This window comes from Stylophora pistillata, chromosome 12 (genome assembly GCF_964205215.1).
Source record: "Stylophora pistillata chromosome 12, jaStyPist1.2, whole genome shotgun sequence".
In the NCBI taxonomy this organism is placed as follows: Eukaryota; Metazoa; Cnidaria; class Anthozoa; order Scleractinia; family Pocilloporidae; genus Stylophora; species Stylophora pistillata.
Genome location: NC_142530.1, coordinates 10,199,917 through 10,215,000, shown reverse-complemented (window position 1 = coordinate 10,215,000; position 15,084 = coordinate 10,199,917). Strand labels below are relative to the sequence as shown.

Genomic DNA, 15,084 nt, shown 5'->3' with positions numbered 1-15,084 from the left:
AGATCGGTGTGTCAACATGAGCGTGCGTGAATACCTCTCAGGTTTTGCGAATCTATTTTCGAAATGTTTGATAAAGATCTAGATTTACAGCGATAAAAATTATTCCGACAAAATCACACGGGAAAAAATAGTATTCTTGTTTGAAGCGCGACGACTGATCTGTGCCGATCGCTAGCTAGCATTGATTAAAATTGACAGACTTGAGTCGTTTGCTCGCCAAAGGAAGGAGCATCAAAGGTAGAACATATCAGGCTAAAAGCGCGTTGAAAATCAGGCAAGCCTTGGGCAAAATAGGTTTGTTTATACCAGCAACACTTAGAACTGAATTTTAATCTCGAATAACTTCCGTAAAATTTATATTTTAAACTTATATCATGCGTAAATTATTGTAAATAAAGCTAAAGCTTAATAATTCCTTGGACTTTTGATGTTCAAGAATTGAATAACGTACTCTCGAACTTTCGATAAAGGTGAAAATTTTGATCCATGACCGAGAAGAAGGTTTTGGAGGTCTCTGAACGATGTCATTTCTTAAACTGACGAAGCGAGAATAAACAAAAATTTCAGACGTCGTCGTCCTTGAGCAACTTCACTGCTTAAGTTTCATTTACCCGCTAAAAACGACGTCCTCGTTCCAGACCCTCCGCGATTACTTGACGTCGTCGTCGTCCCTTTCGTCGTGGTTGCTTAAGCTCCCTAATGGTGAGAAAACGACGACGATATGACCAGGCTCTTGTGAGGTAAGATCAAACACGAGTGGTAGTGCTTCATACAGGAGAGATTTCCCGAAACCAGTAGGAAGATTGACAAATACATCCTTTCTTTCCTCAACTATTTTCCTAATTCCAGTTTTTTGCTGCGCATTTAAACTAGGAATTCGAAATGTATTACTAACAACATTAAACGCTTCTTCAAAGGACGCCATTTTCAAAGCTTTGAACTCGAAGATGAAACAAACAATATGATTGGTTAGACTACTTTGGCGCGTACAGTTCTCAACATATGTAACCCAAATAGTGATTGGTTGAAGTAGCGGAAAGGAATGTTGTTCGAATGTGAGCAGCCGTTTGTGGGGAGAAGCGTTGCGTGACGAGACTAAAAACGGCTGCGAGGGAGACTAGAGAAATAATTGAACCAATATTTTCTCCTGAAGTCATGCAGTCCGTTAAAACGACATTTTCAAAATTCTCATTGGTGGAAATTGAAGTTTTTCTGAATATTTACTCCTTTGCCAGCTTGCTAATGTGATGTGGATACTGGCTTCTCAAGAGTTTGAAGTTTATTGTGTCGAGTTGAATACTCGAATAACTTTTAATTCACGAAGATCTGGTTGGACTGTACAGAAAAGGAAACAAACGTAAACAAACGAAGCGAAACGAAAATACTACAGTGACAACACACTTACAAGATTTGTGGACTCGAAGGAAAACGTAAGGAAATACTCGTGATAAAAACAAACGAACATCTAAGCCGAACTTTGACTTCTCCAAGTACGAGTACAGGGCCCATTCCATAATATTAACAATGCAACTGCTGAGAAATTTCGTCCCAAAACACTTCCCAAGACTCAAAACCAATTTCTCAACTTTTTCAGACACAAAACCTTCTGTCATAACCAGAACTCTGACAAAATCAACAAGAAAACAAAACAGCAACAAAAAACAACAAAAAGTCTCAAGAACAAAAACTTCAATTTACTTACTCAAACCAACTGCACTTTGCAAAATGCATGTTATGACTCTAATCAAGATTATGAGCAAGTACTAGTCTGTCAACAGAAAAAAAATGACGGCTACTCTTTTAACTTCCACAAAGCTCCCTTTCTGAGTTTTCATGTATTTAGAAACAAAGTACATTTTCAAGTTAACAGAAATATAACAATCTAACAAGCAAATGAAGTTTTGCGTAAAATTGAACGTGCCACCACCTTGGCATAGATAACTACTCTCGTACCCTGCGTAATGGAAAAGGAACTTGCAGATCCAAAATGATTCTTTTGACTACCGAGAGATGTTTGAAATACAGTTGAACCGCGCTAATTCGAACTTTGTTAACTCAAACCTATTTCATATATTTCAGTTTCCTCTATCTATCATACATTTCCTATGTTATTCCCCCCCCTCCCCCGTACACATCAACTTCTCATAACACAACATTAGACATGACCACATCAACAATTTGGTCTCAGTGCTGAGCCAGTTTTTATTTTATTACACCACTCGAGGTGATGACGAGGAACCCTTTTTTACTGACTGCTCAAACGTAAATTAGAACTTGACGAATGGGCGAATCTGGTGATAAAAAACAAAGGACACTGTACGTATCCCGACTCAAACCTCTCTTTTTGAGGATAATTTGCAACCAGTGCCAAGGAAGAAAAACTCAGTCAGCCCATAGGGCGAGTAAACACCGATACCAGGCCTAACTGGTCGTATGAAAATAGGAAATCGAGTTTGAATTTGAGCTGATAAGGAAAAGCAAAGTGATTGCGCGATAAAGTTTCACGGTTAATTGAAATAATTTTTAGCTATGTAATACCATATTTCCTGGAATAAGCGCTTACGCTCTAATAAGTGCCCCCCCCCCCCAAATAAGCACCATTCCCCTAGCCTGCGGGTTCCCTGCCAAGTAATTGCCCCCCTCCTCCCTCGCTTTCTCAAAAAGTAGGAATGCAATAAAAACCTGTATCTATTGCCACTTTATATAGAACAGCTTCAGGTTAAAAAGTTTCCTAACGAGCACTCCCTCAATTAATTAAGCGCCTCTCCTTTCAGCAAAAATTTTAAATAAGCGTCCAGTCGCTTATTCGAGAAAATGCTGTAAATAAAATACGAATTATAGGAGTATAATAACTGTATATGAACTGACTTCACAACTTTTTTTGTGCAAAATACTAGCTAGTAGTAATTCTTTACCTTTACCTTATCAATTGCTAACTGTATTTACATTAGGGCAAAGTTCACGCGAAAGTAATTTACCGCAACACGTTAACAAAAGTCTTGCCATGTGCCCTTCATTTGAGAAATGTGACGTGTACCCAGCCATGACCAGCGCTATTATAGCAACATTCATTCTGCTGATTTGTTCCATTGTTAAAAGATCCTCCCCCTCCCCCACAGGAAATATGTTCATTAGACCCACCACGTCCTCCAGAGTAGCCTCCACCTCCGCCCGGTCCCCTGTTGAATGAACGAAAACCACCGCCACCTCCGAACCCACCTCCATACTCTCCACCTTTTCCCCCCTGAAGATATCCTGAACCTCCAATCCTAGAGCTCGTTGCATCTTGTCCATTACTGTAGAAGCCGCCGCCATCACCACCTAAAGCGCAATCAAAAAGTGCTAAGTAGTTCTCTTACAAATAGCACCTCCTTGCAATCAAAGAACGCTTCGCTGACGAAGCAACTAAGTTTGTTTCTTGTTGTATTTTTTTAGGTTTATCGTTGGATATTGTTCGTAATAAAAAGCTTGCGAGGACAAGTCAGCGTTAGGTGTCTAGTGCTTCTGTTTAGTCCAGGTCTGCAGTCTGCATCAGAAGCGTTGTCAACTATTTCGTTGTTATCTCCAGCTGTACATTTGTTGATCGATGTCGAGAATTGGATAAATATGTAGGAAACTTAAAAAAGAAAAAGTCAATTTTAACAGAAGTTTAAGTCTTGTATAAGGTACTATAAAAGGTAGTATCAAAGAAAACCACAATTGAAATTAATATTAATTATTTTTGTTAATTACTGTTTCAATCAGTCCTTCAAGGTCTGATTATTAGCTACTTACTTCGTTATTGGGTTAAAGATCTTGAAAGATGGCAGTAGAATGCAACGAAAATCTCAGTATTTGCAAAAAATGAATTCTCTACCTACCAGAATCCCCACTACTAATCTGTCCTCCATGTCCGTTGCTTCTCCCCGAGCCCAATGAAAAGCTGATCCCAGCATTCCCTGTGGTGCTTTTGGATGCATCACATCTCGGATGTTGTTCGGACATTTTTTTAATTCCCCCACCACCTCCGGCTATGATCAAAGGCGCGTTGCTTCCTCTCACTACAAATGTACCTCCTCCGCCTCCAGCAGTTTTTGTGCTGTGAGACCCACTTCTCCCTTTTTGACCAACAAGGACATGAATGATCTCATCTGCGATTAAATGAAAGTTTCCAATCATCCATGCCCCTCTTCCGCCGTTCTTGATGAGACTGTCCTCACCGTATCCCCCTGAGGCTCCTATTGCTTCTATTCTGTACTCACCACTGTATGGCACAGTCCATAGTTGAATACCGCTGGACGATGCAACTTGTCCTTCATGGTCCTGACCTGTGTAATGACTACCAATCGACTTTGGACCGTCCCCTGTACTCTTACCAAGATTTGTAAACACAGCTGTAAATCCTGTATGATTAACATAAAATCAAAGGTAAAATTATGATACTAGCAGGAAAAATAATGAAAAAGATTTGGGATTCCCAATATTGCTCACTGCCGCTAAGAAAATTATTCCGCAGAATAAGATAAGGAAGATTATGTTACAAACAGTTGCCTGTGCAGTAGGTTCCATTTCCATGAAATCCATCTTTACACGTGCAGCTGTAAGATCCCATGGTATTGTTACACTCAGCATTCAAATCACAGCCGTTTTCTTCGTTAGAACACTCATCTATGTCTAATAAAACAAAATGAGCATTGCAATTATGTTAGGTTTTTTGTTTGGCTGCAAATGTTTCAGCTTTCATGCTAACGTTTCCTGTTGTCAGATAAGAATATGTACCAGTACAGTTTGTCTCATTTTCCTCGTATCCTTCCTTGCACCTGCAGGTGTACGATCCAACGGTGTTATTGCATATCGTGTTGCCTTCGCAGCCGTGTTTTCCCGTGGCACACTCGTCTACATCTTAAGATGAAGAAAGTAATACATATAATCGAAATTTTCCTTAAAGGGTTTTATTTTGTTATATCTCTATTTAATAATGGAGTCACCGCGCAAAATTCATACTCAGTTTCATTAACATTTCCTTAGCTTAAAAACCAAACTGAGCATCGCAAGTCAGTTGCCGTAGACGGTGACAGAAAACCCAAGGAAAAAAACTCTTAAAAAGACTGATGTGGTAAAGAATAGGGAATAATTATAAATTGACACAAAAGAAAACCCGCCTCTAAGATATACCATGAGCAGCAATATAGTTATTTGTATAAGTTCTCGTTGTTATTTTAAATTGATAGCTTTTGCGATCCTTAATTTTTCTCCCTGCAAGCTTTGAAGAACAAAGGCCTTCAGCTATCTGTGTATAGAGGTGCTAGAGATTGTTTGTTCCTTACTTATTTCAAACCACGTTCCAGATAAGTCTGCCCAATCATCTAAAGGAAATTAATTTTTGGGAAGGGGCGTGCAGATCTTGCCAGTGATAAATCATGTATCTAATAAAATTATTAGACTCGCCTACCCTCATCACAATCATGGCCTTTAAATCCAGATCCATAAACACACAAACACTGATAATGTCTGTCTGTAAACCCGGCTTGGCATGTTGCGTTATTCTTGCAACGATTTTTCTTACAAGCATTCTAAGGAAGGAGTAGGAACAAAGTAACTTCAACTGATTTTTAATTCGGCAGGCATGACATCTGTTTAATTTACCGACTATGCGTGTGTTAGTGTACCTCTGTCTCGTGCAGTTTCAGTTTTTGGACTCTGTTTTGGAGGTGAGTTCTACACGTGCACCTTCATGGTCCACAGGTGTACTCTTATTTTTTATCGCGTACCAGTTTTTACACGAGTACTTGTATTTAAAGCAAGCTGGTTTGTGATACACTCGATCAAGTGATTGTATTAACGTTTGTTCCCGGTGCAAGTGGGGAATTTAAATGGGTGGGAAAGGCCAGCACATCCCTAAGTTTTGTATCGAAACTTTCCCGGGCAAGCATTATTACTCTTAACCTAAAGAATTCATCCTCACCTCAGCTCCGCGGTAAATATGACTTTCGCTCATCACCAGATCTTCATCGTGTTCAACAGTCGCGTTATTCAGGTCACACTTATGTTTTCCAGACGCTTCTCTAATCCTGTGAAAGTTATAACTGACGCAGTTGGGTTCCAAGTAGCATTGTGTCCTGCAGAGATCCTCGTTGACAACGTCAATAGTTCGAACCGTGTGATTCTCTAACCGGTAGTTAAGTTTAGGAATACTGGTAAACCTCAGACTACGACAGTTACCTGGTGAACAATTATGTTAAGTTGGAAAGTTACCATGTAGTACTAAGGACATCTACTTACTATCTAACTGTAGATTAATGTTATTGTTTAATCATTCCTTTAGTTTGACTTTTGGCTTTTTGCCCTAAAATTGACACAATCTGAGTGTTTTCAATTCATATTCTGACTGATCGATGCGTTTGCTATTCTTCCTTCGTGTTGATATGTATATGTAATGGGGGAGGGGGGTGGAGGGGGTCGTTTTAATCGGGTACATGTGATTGTCATCGCGTCCGAGCATGTTTAGTTTGTGAAAAAAAAGGTTTTGAGATTATTTTCCTGGAGTTGTTTTGTTTTGTCTCGTTCCAAAGCTCAATTCCTGCAGTGTCTGTTCGGCCGATGTCGCGTGACTTCAGATTCGATTATGCTTCGTATTATGAAACGAAAAACAGATCGACAATAACCGCTCACGAATAACCCACAATCTTGTAAACTTGTAATTAAGAACTCATAGTTATGTCAAGATTTTTTAAACTTTTTTAACACTGTTCAGGTCCTACTTTTTTACCCAGCTCTGATAAATATAAAAATAGTTCTTTTCGATAGTATGCAATAACAATCACTGGGAAGCGAAACTCCGAAAGTTAGCCTCGAGCAAGCACATTTAAGGGGGTAATTGAGTTTAACATTAATAACAAGTCCTAAAATGAGAAAATTCTGGATGAGTGAAGAGGAAATATGATGAAATGAGTCATGCGATCGATAAAAGCTTGAAAAATGATAGAAAATAGGACGCCGAGAGTTAATGAAACAGTTTTCCTTTCCTTTTTCTGGAACTTTTGCCACACGCCATATTGCAATATTTGTATTTTCACACCATCATGCTCTCGAAAGCGTACTCTCGAAAATTGCTGTTTTCAATGTACTGCTAAATCATCTAGTCTGGTGTTAATGGTAGGCTAAACTGCAACGGAATAAATTTGATGTTTAAATTTCCTCTCTTGGTATAAGCGAGGACTCAAAGCGTGGTGTTAATTGTTGAGCCGGACGCAAAGTTCAAGTCCTGTCAGTCAAAACAGGATGTCTGCATCAATGATGAGGAATTCCTTTAAATAAATTCCCTGTGGTGAACGCACCCATGGTTTTCTATAGAGCCCACACCGAGCTACTTTCCCCGTAGTCGAAAAGTATTATCGAACGTATTCATTTTCATTCAATTCAGTCTAGAACGTTGAAATCTTTTTATGATTAGTAGAATGTACTGACGTCAATGTTCACATTATTTCGACCCTATATCGCATCACTGATGCCGCTGGACAATCATTGTTACATGAAATAACTGGCAGGATTTTAAAAACCCGTCTTCAGCGCACAGTGAAAACTGTGTCTGATGCAAAAAAGGCTCTGCTATTTCTTCTCGCACTTGAAGAAGCTTAAAAAATCACGAAAACTAATTTTGAACTCAAAATATCAATACGAACTCCACGAATCCACGGTCAGCGATCTCCGTTTTCAAACAGGACTGTGTAAAATTTTCAAAACTAATTTGTGCGTGGAAACCACCTGTTTATGGAGCAGCAATAAATGTATGTATGTGAAGTGAAATTGTGCCCCAAGCTAACTTAGAACTTCCTGTCTTTAAAGGCTGCACAGTCCTCGATTTAGGTTTGTGAAATCTGAATAACAGGATCAACTCCATCTTAGGCCAAATTTCTTCAAACACCACCTTTTAATTCATTAAAAAACTTTTAAGCTCAGTTGACCTCAATAAGAATTTCCACAATTTCCAAACAAAAGTCTGCCCGTAGTCAAAGCATATCCATCGCGCGGGATCAAAAAGTCGAAAACGTGCATGGACAGCGTTGCAGAGAAGTGATTATTTATTTTGAAGTAAACTTTCGCGCTCGGCTGCTCCAAAAACCATGCTTCCAATAAATTGGTTCTTTCGTCATCCTGATACTTCCAAAAACATGTATGGCAAAATACCGCACTTAAAAATGCATGAACCTTTTTGTAGATCTATTTATATTACTCTATAGAGAAAACTGTTATATTGAAATAACTCATAATATCCAATGCCACTGAAAGAAGATTTTAAAATCATTTTAAGGTACAAGTTGTTTTAAAAAGGATAATAAAAAAGTATTACAATGATTTGGTAAACTCTAAAATTATATTCAGACGGTAGTTCAGACATAACTAAAGAAAAATCTCACCTTGTCCTTCTGGTATTAAGGAAGTCAAAACGGTAAGAACGGAGCAGTAGAATACAAAGATCATGTTCCCAGTAAACGCCTGTTATATTTCCAGCGATCAAACACGATGAGTGTTTCAACTTTAAGGGGTGTATCAGACAAAATGAGACAGCTGAATTTTAATGTACGTACAATACGCCATCTTATTTTTGTAATTATGAGGTTCTCAGCGGTTGTCACAACTGAATAAGTTTTTGTGGGATGTTATTGGTTAGCGGGTGTATCGACGTCCTTAAATTTGAATTCTAGGGGGAAGATTTCCTTTAGTTTTTTTTTTATTCCGACCTAATTCTGTCCCTGTGAATGCAATGTTTTGGGCCCAGTTAATGACTTTTTATACACTCTTCACGTCTGACTACAATTTTAACAAAACATATCAAAGCTCAAATTATATTGAGTTTTACTGTTTTTATGATGTGACTTGCATACTTCTGCAGACATATTTCTAACTTTTCCATACTTGTCTGTCATTCCTGCTGAGTTTTTCAAAATATATATTCACAATATTGGCTTCCTTTTGAACTTTTTTGTCCAATGCATACCTACAATTTTGAATAAATCAATTTCTAACTCCGAGTAAAATCACTCAAGAGTGTCATGCGAAGTCATTTTAAGAGAGGTTGTCACAAGAAATCAAACTTTCACCGGCAACAGTCAAAAAATCGAATTGGGTTATATTCTAGTATTAGGTAGGCCTATAGGTAAAACAAACCAAGCCATATTTTATTGAAAAATTCTTTTGTTTTCGAGAAAATTGATAAAACTCAAATTAACGCGTAGTTAGCGTTATTCGAACGTCGAATTTAGCCAATTTTTGGAGGCCTCGTTTGTACTTTTAAAGCAGCGAAAAACTTACTTACTTATTCCACAGAGTTTTAGAACAATACCTCCCCAATATTTTCACCAAAAAAGTAGAGTCAATATTTAAATTTAAAATAAATTACGGATTTTTCTATCTATTTACTTAAGTGCCGTGGGAAAAGTAGGGTAGCTTCAAAAAATTATTTTTCTTTGTGCTAAGTGAAATAAGCGTTTTATATTTGAAACATGAGAAGTAGAAATGATAAAATTCCTGTTTGTAGAGTTGTTTTTCTGGGGTTTCTGTGCTGCTATGCATACGAGGGCTTTAAATTCATGAAAAGTTTTCTTTTCGGTGAAGTTGGCGAAAGACCGACTTTGTTTATCATTTGCAGTTTGTGAGCTTCAATGGCAATAATAACTACTTGAATGCTATAAAAAACATCTTCAAAGTACTTGCAATACGATAGAAGTTGTTTTGTGTTCTCCGAAAGCAATCATGTTGTAGAAATGAATACTTTTGGTTGTCACTGCGCGACTTATGTGTCACGCAATTGTTAGATTTATTTTCCTATTATGAAAGTGGTTTGAAATTTCTTAAACCGAAAAGTTGGGGGGAATTTTGATATGAAATCCAAAAAGTACGAATGAGAGGTTTTGTTCAGATAAAATATCATATTGTTTTTTGGACTTATTACTACTTGTAGGCAATTGGCAATAAAACGTAGCGTCAGTTAATTTTATCTGATAAAACTTAGTGCGCAACAATTAAACAACTGAGTTTAAATGATGGAGATTTGTTGTTCATTTGAATCACTTGTTGTGGATGATTGAGACTACAATTCAAAAGACAGAAAAGGGAATAGGCGAATTGCTGTCGCGTGACAAGGAAATAGCGGGGCATTTGGCTCATTTTTCATTCATTATTGTGTTCACCGAGTACGACTTGATATTGAGTACAGCAGTCTCAACGACCCGACGATGTTGATACATGGACAATATGATCACTTCATCGCTCAAGACTTGGTCCTGGATGGGCTCGAGTGGGAAATACTAAATGCAGAACGCCAGCAAATATTCTTGGCGTACCGTGGAGTAGTCTATGGGTGAGTCGAGCAATGTTAAATCTGTACCGCGTCAAGTCTGGTATCCCTTTTTTCATATCACTGAAACCCCTATTAACAAAAATAATATCAAAGAGGCACCCCTCAGATAAGTGCTCCCACCTCCCTCACTTTCTTAAATAGTAGGGATACGTGAAAAACCTGTTTCTATAGCCACTTTCTATATAGATATGGATTTGTGAAACATTTTACTTTTTACAGGAGTGAAAGGCTTCATTGGATTAATTTGTATATATTTATATATAGATTTCAAGCTTCCACTACAGTGGAATGAAGACAGGTCAATAGTTTCTCAATAGGGGTTCCCACTACCGATAAGCGCCCCTCCTTTAAGCTGATCATGAGATTTTAGATAGGAGCCCGGGTGCTTATTGGACGAAATGAGGTAACTGAAATTCATAAGAATATGAAGAATTGACTTCACGACTATTTTTGTGCAAAATACCAACTTTTTCTAATTCTTTACCTGTTATTTGATGACTACTTATCAATTCGCAATTGTACTTACAATAAGCCTTTTCATGATCAATGTGATCTAGACCTATCAGGCCCGTCTGAGGCCTGTTACGAAATGCAAGCTAATGATGAGATATTAGAGATATTGATCGATAAATCCAGCAAGCTGAAGTTGATGCACTTGAATACGCAAAGTATGCTTTCGACATTTAATGAATTCGCTTTGACAGTCAACAAATACCCCCTTGATATCATAACTCTAAGTGAGACCTGGATGAAGAACAATAAGGATCGACTAGAATATGTCTCACTCCCTGGTTTCTCGAAAGAATTTCGGAATCGGGACAATGTGAAGGGCGGTGGGGTGGGGGCTTATATTCGAGACAATATCAAATACAAGCGACGAAAGGACATCGAGAACACCCAACCTGACATGGAACACCTCTGGCTGGAAATTCAAGGAATGAAGAAGCGTAATAAACTTTTGCTGGGGAATTTTTACGGTCAGAAGCCATGCACAGACCTTCGGCATGGCTGGACAAGTTCGAAGATCTCATCAGTTGCATCATTGCGTAGTGGGATGGTCTTCTCATTCTTACAGGCGACGTGATCTATTGGGTATACCGGACGCCCCAACGCGGCTATATATCTCCCTACTTGACACCTTTAATGTCAAGCAAATCATTGACAAACCTACAAGAACAGCAAGAACATCCCGAACCTTACTGGATCACATTATTATCAATGATCCATCCAAAATAACATCTCATGGTGTGATACCGTTCAGTATTGTGAGTGGCCCCTTTGCGTGTGTAAACATCTGCGTAGCTCGTTATCAGCCAAGATATAAGTACATCAGAAATCTGAAGAACTTAAATGAGACAGCTTTTGTATAGGACTTTTCCGCATTACCATTTTCGGTAATAACATCAACTGATGACCCTGACGATCAATTAGAGACTCTCAACACCTTGTTTAACGACTGCCTTGAAAGGCACGCACCCCTCAGAAGGTGCAGTGTTACACGTCCTTCCGCTACTTGGATGGATAACGAAACAATACTTAACCTCCAGTCACAACGAGACAAACTGAGGCGAGAAGCGCATCAGTCAAATTCAGAATCTTCTTGGTCTGCTTTCCGGTAAGTGCGAAATAAAATAAAGAGCTCTATACGCAAAACTCGTCAAGCTTTCATGGAAAAGGCTTTGCTGTCCAACAAGTCTAAGGAAGTCTGGCGCATGGTTTACCACCCCTGTCGACAGCCTTTAAGGCTCGACCCAGACAAGCTTAATCTTTATTTTGCTACGAACGCAAGGAGAACGCTTGATTTTGAATCGACCAACCAAGATGAACTCGTCCAGTTCATCCGCGATCTTACGGCAAAAGAGGGCGCCTTCCACCTAGAAAGTGTTACACAAAGAGAAGTCCTGCGAACCCTTAAACAATTGCACACCGACTGTTCGCCTGGACCCGACCAATTGCCTGCCCAGTTTGTAAAGCTAGTTGCTAGATACTTGGCCGGCCCACTCACAACTATCATCAATAACTGTATTTGAAAGTTGTACTTCCCGCATGCCTGGAAACTCGCGCGCATCAGCCCCGTTCCAAAAGTTGACACGCCTGTTTCGGAAGATCACTTGCGTCCAGTGTCGATTCTTCCCGTACTTTCTAAGGTATTTGAGAAGCTTGTTGCTTCTCAAATGACTGATTTCTACAGTAGAGAATCTCTTCTTAGAGACACCATCTCGAGCTTTCGTAAGGGGCATTCGACCTCTACGGTACTCTTAGGTATAAGGGACGACCTATTGAATGCCATGAAAAGGAAAGAGGTAACTCTTATGGTACTAGCAGATTTTTCGAAAGCATTTGATACCGTTTGTTTTAAAACGGTGATAACCAAGTTGCATCACCTCGGTTTTTCAAAGTATGTCCTCGAATGGCTGGCTAATTACCTGTGCGGCAGGAGACATTACGTTCAAATTGATGATCGCAAATCGTCACCCATGCTCTCCGAATTTGGAATCCCCCAAGGCTCAATCCTTGGACCGATGTTGTTCAATCTCTACGTCGCGGATCTTCAAGATATTCTTCCACCTACTATCAAAAGTTTCCAATATGCCGACGATACAATATTATACTCTGGCTGTTCTACACCACAGATCACATCTTAAGCGGAAAGCATGAATGCAACCCTGGCAGGCCTCGGCGCCTGGTCAAATGATTCAAACCTGGTCCTGAATTATAAGGAAACCAAGGCCGTTCTTATCCTAACTCCACAGATGGCTCATGTACATTCTCTCGGAAATCTGGAGTTGGGATTAGAAATCTCAGGTAAACTACTGGAACGTATAAATGTTGCAAAACTCCTGGGAGTACACATTGACTCAAATCTTAAATGGGAATTTCATATCAGTGCTATTCTTAAATCTTGTTATGCGACTCTGAGAACCTTAAAAAAAATAAGGAACTTTACTAATTTTAAACTACGGAAACATTTGGTAGAAACATTAATTCTGTCTAAAATAAGCTACTGTGACATTATTTTCTATCCACTACCAAAGTTCCTCTCAGCTAGACTACAAAGGCTCCAGTTCGCTATGGCTACTTTCATGACTTGTAACTATGTAAACAGTATATCTACCATTTTGGATCTTGGCTAGCTACCTATCCTGGAGCTAAGGGACTACTCGCTACTAAAGACTTTTTAAAGCACTGTATTCTGATAACTGGCCCTCCCATTTAAATTTGCAAGTCGTTAAACCCGTTAGGCATCTCCGTTCCAGTGTTGCTCCAAGGCTTTATGTTCCATTTGTAAAAGGCACCTTTCAGCATTCAGCGGCCATGATTTTTAACGAATTGCCAGAAAATATAAGGAATTTCACAGATTTTAAAGAATACTGCAGGCTCTGCAAGGCGTTCTTAAAGGCGCGCGCTTTGTCTTCCTTGTAAAGATATAGAAACAACCACCACCACCAACCAACATATTCTACATATTTACTTTCATGTATAGTTTTTATTACAATTTAGTTAGTCATTATAATTTAGTTTTAATATTAAATATTAGTATCGTAGGCCTTCACAGATGAAGAGCCACACTTTTTATGTGGATATACTGTCAATAAACCGTTATCATTATTATTATTATTATTATTATTATCATTATTATTATGGTAACGTTTAAACGAATGTAATTTACCACTACACGTTAACAAAAGTCCTGCCATATGCACGTCATTAGAGAAATGTGGTGTTTAGCCAGCCATGGCCCGCACTTTTATAGCAACACTAATTTTGTGGACTTGTTCCATCGTTGAAAGATCCTCCCCCTCCCTCACTGGAAATAGGTTCAGTAGACCCACCATGGCCACTTCCTCCAGAGTAACCTGTACCTCCGCCCGGTCCCCTGTTGACTAAATGAAAACCACCACCACCTCCGAACCCACCTTGAAAATGTCCGCCCCTTCCTCTCTGAAGACAATCTGAACCTCCCTGCCCCCACCAGAGGTCGCTGCATTTTGTCCGTTTCCGTAGAAGCCGCCACCACCACCTACAATATAGCCACAAGAAGATCAGTGGTTTTCTTACAAATAGCAGCTACGTATTTAATTTTTTGCGATCAAAGAACGATTCGCGTTGTTTTACAATAAGTTTATTTCTCGCTTTATGGAAGTTTAATTATTGGATATTGTTAGCAATAAAAAACCTTATGAGGACAAGTCAGCGTTAAAATGCTGCAATTAACTCTTCAATTAGTGCTTGTGAAGTCAGGTAGGTATGATGCGCCCCCAAAGGTGCAATTGATAAAAATCTTCTAAACTAACATTAATAATTTTGATAATTACAGTTTGTAAAATTCTTCAAGATCTGATTATTAGCGACTTACTCTGTCATTTGGTTGAATATCCTCAAGGATGGCAGTGGATTGTAACGAAAGTCTTGTATATTGTTTTAAAAGGAACGTGCTCCACCTACCAAAATCCCCACTACTAGTATTTCCTATATGTCCGTTGCTTCCTCCCAGACCTAATGGCGAGTTGTACCCTGTATTCCCTGTGGTGGTTATGGATGTATCACATCCTGGATGTTTGTTTTGACATTCATTTGATCCACACTCCACCTCCAGCTATGATCAAAGTCTTGTTGCTTTCTCTCACTAGAAATGTACCTTCTCCTTCTCCAGAAGTTGGTGGGGTCTTTTCCCCATCTTCCCCTTTTGGACCAACAAGGACACGAATGATCTCATCTTTAGTCAAATGAAAGTTTCCAATCAT

At 39.0% G+C, this 15,084-nt stretch overlaps 2 protein-coding genes and 1 long non-coding RNA gene across 3 annotated transcripts in view; 1 reads left to right on the top strand and 2 right to left on the bottom strand.

Moving 5' to 3' along the window:
• The window catches only part of LOC148718752 (uncharacterized), a 1,051-nt gene extending 480 nt beyond the window's left edge, over nucleotides 1-571 (top strand). Inside the window, exon 2 of the long non-coding RNA XR_015994312.1 lies at nucleotides 1-571. This exon is cut by the window's left edge and continues 233 nt beyond it. This is a non-coding gene — a long non-coding RNA (uncharacterized LOC148718752).
• A 1,103-nt stretch (nucleotides 572-1,674) lies between these two features.
• On the bottom strand, nucleotides 1,675-4,382 carry LOC111333203 (uncharacterized). The gene is made up of 2 exons (XM_022938747.2): nucleotides 3,861-4,382; nucleotides 1,675-3,321 (listed from the first exon to the last, which is right to left on the bottom strand). Exons 1-2 carry the CDS (start codon nucleotides 4,156-4,158, stop codon nucleotides 3,014-3,016), a joined length of 606 nt encoding a protein of 201 aa, XP_022794482.1. The 5' UTR covers nucleotides 4,159-4,382; the 3' UTR covers nucleotides 1,675-3,013.
• LOC148718751 (uncharacterized) lies at nucleotides 4,298-8,573 on the bottom strand. The gene is made up of 5 exons (XM_088741978.1): nucleotides 8,397-8,573; nucleotides 5,945-6,201; nucleotides 5,432-5,552; nucleotides 4,759-4,881; nucleotides 4,298-4,653 (listed from the first exon to the last, which is right to left on the bottom strand). Exons 1-5 carry the CDS (start codon nucleotides 8,458-8,460, stop codon nucleotides 4,517-4,519), a joined length of 702 nt encoding a protein of 233 aa, XP_088598104.1. The 5' UTR covers nucleotides 8,461-8,573; the 3' UTR covers nucleotides 4,298-4,516.
• Nucleotides 8,574-15,084: the final 6,511 nt, after the last annotated feature.

What these genes read in the sequence shown, in the direction of transcription:
- LOC111333203 (XM_022938747.2), bottom strand. Translation starts at nt 4,158, where the DNA reads ATGATTGGAAACTTTCATTTAATCGCAGATGAGATCATTCATGTCCTT. An exon ending in GATTAGTAGTGGGGATTCTG is followed by an intron (nt 3,322 to 3,860) that starts GTAGGTAGAGAA and finishes ATTGCGCTTTAG; the next exon opens with GTGGTGATGGCGGCGGCTTC.
- LOC148718751 (XM_088741978.1), bottom strand. Translation starts at nt 8,460, where the DNA reads ATGATCTTTGTATTCTACTGCTCCGTTCTTACCGTTTTGACTTCCTTA. An exon ending in ATATTTACCGCGGAGCTGAG is followed by an intron (nt 5,553 to 5,944) that starts GTGAGGATGAAT and finishes CTCCTTCCTTAG; the next exon opens with AATGCTTGTAAGAAAAATCG. An exon ending in AAATGAGACAAACTGTACTG is followed by an intron (nt 4,654 to 4,758) that starts GTACATATTCTT and finishes TTGTTTTATTAG; the next exon opens with ACATAGATGAGTGTTCTAAC.